This window comes from Nipponia nippon, unplaced genomic scaffold (assembly GCF_047370975.1).
Source record: "Nipponia nippon isolate SJK-2023a ecotype South Korea unplaced genomic scaffold, ASM4737097v1 scaffold_27, whole genome shotgun sequence".
Classification (NCBI taxonomy): domain Eukaryota; kingdom Metazoa; phylum Chordata; class Aves; order Pelecaniformes; family Threskiornithidae; genus Nipponia; species Nipponia nippon.
Genome location: NW_028262344.1, coordinates 692403 through 698264, shown reverse-complemented (window position 1 = coordinate 698264; position 5862 = coordinate 692403). Strand labels below are relative to the sequence as shown.

The 5862-nt window shown below is 52.2% G+C and overlaps 1 protein-coding gene across 1 annotated transcript; it reads left to right on the top strand.

Moving 5' to 3' along the window:
• Positions 1-207: 207 nt before the first annotated feature.
• Positions 208-4927, top strand: NEFM (neurofilament medium chain). The gene is made up of 3 exons (XM_009472793.2): positions 208-1314; positions 1571-1695; positions 2963-4927. The coding sequence occupies exons 1-3, from the start codon at positions 253-255 to the stop codon at positions 4350-4352; spliced, it is 2577 nt and encodes an 858-aa protein (XP_009471068.2). The 5' UTR covers positions 208-252; the 3' UTR covers positions 4353-4927.
• The last annotated feature ends 935 nt before the right edge of the window (positions 4928-5862 follow it).

Genomic DNA, 5862 nt, shown 5'->3' with positions numbered 1-5862 from the left:
CCCGGGGGGCACCAGGGGCTGGGGGCCGGGCAGGGGGAGCAGCAGAGGGAAGGGAAGGGGGAGCCGGGGCAGGGGCGGGGGCGGGGGAGGGGGAGGCGGAGCGGCGGAGGCGGGGCCGGGGCCGGGCCGGGGGGGGCCGCCCCCCGCACACGTGTGCGGGGCCGCCCCGCTGCCGCCCGGCGGGGCTATATAAGGGGCGGCGGCGGCCGGAGCATCGCCGCGCTGCCGTCCGCCGCCCCCGAGTGCCCCACCATGAGCTACACCATGGAGCCCTTGGGCAACCCCTCGTACCGCCGGGTGACCGAGACCCGGGCCACCTACAGCCGCGCCAGCGCCTCCCCGTCCAGCGGCTTTCGCTCGCAGTCGTGGTCGCGGGGCTCGGGCAGCACCGTCTCCTCCTCTTACAAGCGCCCCAACCTGGGGGTGCCGCGGGCCGCCTACGGCTCCACCGTGCTGAGCTCCGCCGAGAGCCTGGACGTCAGCCAGTCCTCGCTGCTGAACGGCGCGGCGGAGCTGAAGCTGAGCCGCTCCAACGAGAAGGAGCAGCTGCAGGGGCTGAACGATCGCTTCGCCGGTTACATCGAGAAGGTGCACTACCTGGAGCAGCAGAACAAGGAGATCGAGGCGGAGCTGGCGGCGCTGCGGCAGAAACACGCCGGGCGGGCGCAGCTGAGCGACGCCTACGAGCAGGAGCTGCGGGAGCTGCGCGGAGCCCTGGAGCAGGTGAGCCACGAGAAGGCGCAGATCCAGCTGGATTCGGAGCACATCGAGGAGGACATCCAGCGCCTGCGGGAGCGCTTCGAGGATGAGGCGCGGCTGCGCGACGAGACGGAGGCCACCATCCGCGCCCTGCGCAAGGAGATGGAGGAGGCCTCGCTGATGCGGGCGGAGCTGGACAAGAAGGTGCAGTCGCTGCAGGACGAGGTGGCTTTCCTGCGGGGCAACCACGAGGAGGAGGTGGCCGAGCTGCTGGCGCAGCTCCAGGCGTCCCACGCCACCGTGGAGAGGAAGGACTACCTGAAGACCGACCTGACCACGGCGCTGAAGGAGATCCGCGCCCAGCTGGAGTGCCAGTCCGACCACAACATGCACCAGGCCGAGGAGTGGTTCAAGTGCCGCTACGCCAAGCTGACGGAGGCGGCCGAGCAGAACAAGGAGGCCATCCGCTCCGCCAAGGAGGAGATCGCCGAGTACCGCCGGCAGCTGCAGTCCAAGAGCATCGAGCTGGAGTCGGTGCGCGGCACCAAGGAGTCGCTGGAGCGGCAGCTCAGCGACATCGAGGAACGCCACAACAACGACCTCACCACCTACCAGGTAGCGGGGAGGGGGCCCGGGCTGGGCCCGGCCCGGGGGGGCGGTGGCGGCGTCCGCGCCGCGGGGAGGGGGGAGCTGGAGGGCGGTGGTGGTGGGGAGGGCGGTGGGAGCCGGGCGGGTCCCGCTCCGGCCCTGGCGCTGCCTCCCGGGGGGGGCGGAGAGAGTTTCTGAAAGTCCCTTTGGAGAACTTTTGCCGCTCTGTCTCTGGGTGAAGCCCGTGTCTGGGTCACAGAGGTTTTGTGCGTCTCCGTTGCAGGACACGATTCATCAGCTGGAGAACGAGCTTAGAGGAACAAAGTGGGAAATGGCACGTCACTTGAGGGAATACCAGGACCTCCTCAATGTCAAGATGGCCCTGGATATTGAAATTGCTGCATACAGGTACAGTAGGATCATTGTGGACATGTCTGGAATATTAATAGCACTGCAGATGCTGCTGGCTTGGGAAGCTTTACCACAGATGAGAAATAGCTGCCTGCGGCAAACACAAGTAAAATTAGAGCTTGACTAAATTATCACACCCGTTTCAAAACCTGCACAGCCCATGGAGAGTCTGCAGTGAGAACCCAGAGCTCGTTAGGGAGCGGCGCTCCGGTAATGAGTGGCGAAGCTGCCAGGGAGCTCGGTGGGCACAGGGCAGCGTGACTCAGTGCAGCGGCACCCTGGTGCCGCATTCTGCCCTTGTTTACAAAAGCAGAAGATGCAGCAAAAGACAAGCGTGTTTTTAATTCCTCTTTGCTTTGCATATGCCAAGCAAGCGGTGCTTGTCACTTGAATTCCCTTTTATTGCTTGAGAGAGACAGTGCACTTGCTTGATCATGGTTTCAAGCAGGGAGTGCTAATCTGCTTGTCACAAGCACTTTTGCTTTTCTTGCTCAACTTTCCTTTAAAGGCACCCACTCTTATCTGGAGCAGGAACATTGCTTGCTATTGCCATCACCTGGCAGGTTTTTTTTAGTCTCCTTCACATCGCTTTAGAACTCTCATCGGAGAACTGCTGATTTTTCTGGGTCACAGATGAAAAACACGCATTTGAATATAAGTAAAAACAAAAATCCCATCTCCAGATCTGCTCAAATTCCTGAGGCTGTTCAGAGAAACGCACAGATACCCTAGGGCCTATAGCTGCTGCCAAAGTTAGCTGAACAAAAGTCTCTTCAGCTTTCATAGCCACACAAGAAAGGGGGATGCCCAGACTGTTGAACTAGGACATATGCTCTAACTGGCTTTGAATGTCTCGGCCATAATCTTTGATTTGGGTCTGTTGGCGGTGTCAAATTCTCAGTTTGCCTAAGTTATAATGCATCCTATGAAGTCAATTATTTTTCCGTACTCTGTCCTGACTTATGCCGTAATGAAGTTTTTGGCATTAAGGATGGATTTCAGCTGATCAGCCAAAGGTGTTATGCTTACCACATGCAAACCAAGCTAAAAGCTGTTTGCTGAATATGAATTTTGCAAAAGAGCTGACTCAAGGAAAGCTGAACTGGGGCAGTAAGCAATGGATTATGCTGATCAGCTCTAGCATATTCCACATACAAACTGGTTTCATCCTGCTGACAGGGGAATATTCTAATAGTTGTCCCTTACACTGGGTTTCTATGCTCATATTCCCGTCTCCCCCCCCCCCCCCTTCTGATTCCCTTAGGAAGCTACTGGAGGGTGAAGAGACAAGATTCAGTGCCTTCTCTGGAAGCATTACTGGACCCATCTTCACACACAGACAACCATCTGTCACAATAGCATCCACTAAAATTCAGAAAACAAAAATTGAACCACCAAAGCTGAAGGTCCAGCACAAGTTTGTAGAAGAAATCATTGAAGAGACAAAGGTAGAGGATGAAAAGTCTGAAATGGAAGATGCCCTAGCAGCTATTGCAGAAGAAATGGCAGCCAAGGCCCAGAAAGAAGAACAGGAGGAAGAAAAAGCAGAGGAAGCAGCTGCAGAGGAAGAAGTTGTTTCTGAGAAGGCTGCTGCAGAACAAGCAGCTGCACCTGAGGAAGAAGAGAAGGAGGAAGAGGAAGCAGAGGAGGAAGAAGCTGCAAAATCTGACGCAGCGGAAGAAGGAGGCTCCGAAAAAGAGGAAATAGAGGAAAAGGAAGAAGGGGAGGAGGCTGAGGAAGAGGGGGAAGAAGCTGAGGCCAAGGGCAAAGCTGAAGAGGTAGCAGCAAAGGTAGAGAAGGTCAAAACACCTCCCTCAAAGTCACCCCCTAAATCCCCCCCTAAATCCCCTGTAACGGAGCCGGCCAAGGCTGCCCAGAAAGAAACACCTGCAGAAGCAGGAAAAGAACAGAAGGTGGAGAAAGGTGGTGAGAAACCAGCCAAGGAGGAAGAGAAAGCAGCATCTCCAGAGAAAGCAGCATCTCCAGAGAAGCCAGCGACACCAAAGGTAACCTCCCCGGAGAAGCCTGCGACGCCGGAGAAGCCTGCAACCCCAGAGAAAGCAGTGACCCCGGAGAAGCCGGCGACCCCAGAGAAGCCCCGCTCTCCGGAAAAGCCAGCGACTCCGGAAAAGCCCCGCTCTCCAGAAAAGCCAGCAACTCCGGAAAAGCCCCGCTCTCCAGAAAAGCCAGCGACTCCGGAGAAGCCCCATTCTCCAGAGAAGCCGGCCTCCCCGGTCAAAGATGAAAAGGCTGTGGTGGAGGAGACCATCACTGTCACAAAGGTAACAAAAATTAGTGCAGAGGTAGAGAAGGAGTCCAGGAAAGAAGACATTGCAGTGAATGGTGAGGTGGAGGAGAAAAAGGAGGAATCCAAAGAGAAGGAGGTTGAGGAGGAAGACAAGGGAGTTGTCACCGATGGCCTAGATGTGAGCCCAATTGATGATAAGGGTGAGAAAATTGTAGTAACCAAAAAAGCAGAGAAAATCACTGGTGAAGGTGGGGACAGTACAACCACATATATCACAAAGTCGGTGACAGTCACTCAGAAGGTAGAGGAACATGAAGAAAGCTTTGAGGAGAAATTAGTGTCCACCAAGAAAGTGGAGAAAGTTACTTCACATGCCATAGTAAAAGAGATTAAAGAGACCGAATAAAATAAATCATAGCTAAATTAAAAAAATTAAAGAGCTTGGGTCGGTGCAAAAGGTTAAGCCATATGACAGCTGCAAAATGCATGTGAGTGACGGCTTCAAAGCAGAACGGGTTCTCTCATGGAGGCTCCAGACACACAGTATTTTACTTTTTTGTGCAATATAGGGGAGGGGGGGGGAATGCATGCAGGCTCAAGATGTGCTCCCTCCACAGAGCTTGGGGATCTAAAAAAATAATACTAATAATAGTGCATGAGACGAAATGTGCAAAGGAAGCTTTTGAATTTCCTGAGCTGTTGGAGGGACATATCTGAGGGATGACTTAAGATGTATTATGCAAAGAACCAACTGAGCCAAAAACAAACAGAAAACAGTAATAGAATATTCATGAGAACCAGAACTCTCCTAGCCTTAAAAAAAAGCTACTTATAAATAATTATGTTTACCTCACTGGTGCAATTAGGGTGGACTTTTGCTCATGGGAGAACCTAGTTGACATGCACAGTACGCAACCTTTTGTTGTTTGATGTAAAACAGTCACAGCAGTTCTTGCTCAATAAAGGTCAATACTGAAAACATGGCTTGTCTGGTGACTTTTTTTCCGACTCAAATCCTTCCCTGAAGTTTGATGCTCTGTCCTGAACAGGAACACGGTTGCATGGGTTAAGAAGTTGCTTGACTTTTTCCTTAGTGTCCTGATTTAGAAAACAAATTTGAATTGGATATGATGAACAAATTTCCTGTAACATAACACAAGTACTTGAGCTGGTCTAAGCAAATACTTAAGAGCCATATCCCATGCTTTCTGGGAATCTACTGAATTCTGCTGCCTGGCCTTTAGGTGCTTAGAGGGGTTGCAATTGCTTTTGCTAGCAATGGGAAGGTCTCTCAGCCGTGGCTGCTAACGTTGCTTATCTGAGTGATCCTGCTTGTACCAAGTGTGAAAGTGTTAAACTCTGTTGCAAGTAAAAGTTTCCTCCCTGCACGCTGGTCTCACTGTGTAAAGAGAGCCTTAAAGATGTGGCAATTTCTAGATCATTCCTTGATTTTTTTTTTTTTTCCTGTGAAGACAGCCTGTCTGTGAGCCACAACTGGTCGTGGTATCTTCTGTGACACTACTTTGTCCCTTAAGTGTGCAAAGACCCATTAAGTAATCTTAGCCATGATATCATGTGTTCATCAAAATGGGGTAGCTTCTGATTATTTTTTCCCTTCCTGCCTTAACTATATGGGAACATCCTTATCAATTCTCTGTCTCAAATGATCAACAGGCGCAATCTGCCTCTAAACACAAAATTCCAAAATTGAGAGCAAAGAAATTCCTAGAAAAAGGAAACTGTCCCAGAGATGATACTGGGCATCATGTATCAACAATATCCCTAACTCTTTTTTTTTAACGTATTTGTCCATTTGAAAATAGCTGTAGAAATGAGACCCTTCCAGAGTCTGAACTGAGGCTGGGTAGGGCTCAGGTTACGCCTGGTATGACTGACAGATAAAACCAAATCAAAGC

Excerpts from the sequence above, each read along its gene's own strand:
- NEFM (XM_009472793.2), top strand. The coding sequence starts at position 253 with ATGAGCTACACCATGGAGCCCTTGGGCAACCCCTCGTACCGCCGGGTG. Across the intron at positions 1,315-1,570 it reads ACGACCTCACCACCTACCAG|GACACGATTCATCAGCTGGA; the intron begins GTAGCGGGGAGG and ends TCTCCGTTGCAG. Across the intron at positions 1,696-2,962 it reads ATTGAAATTGCTGCATACAG|GAAGCTACTGGAGGGTGAAG; the intron begins GTACAGTAGGAT and ends TGATTCCCTTAG.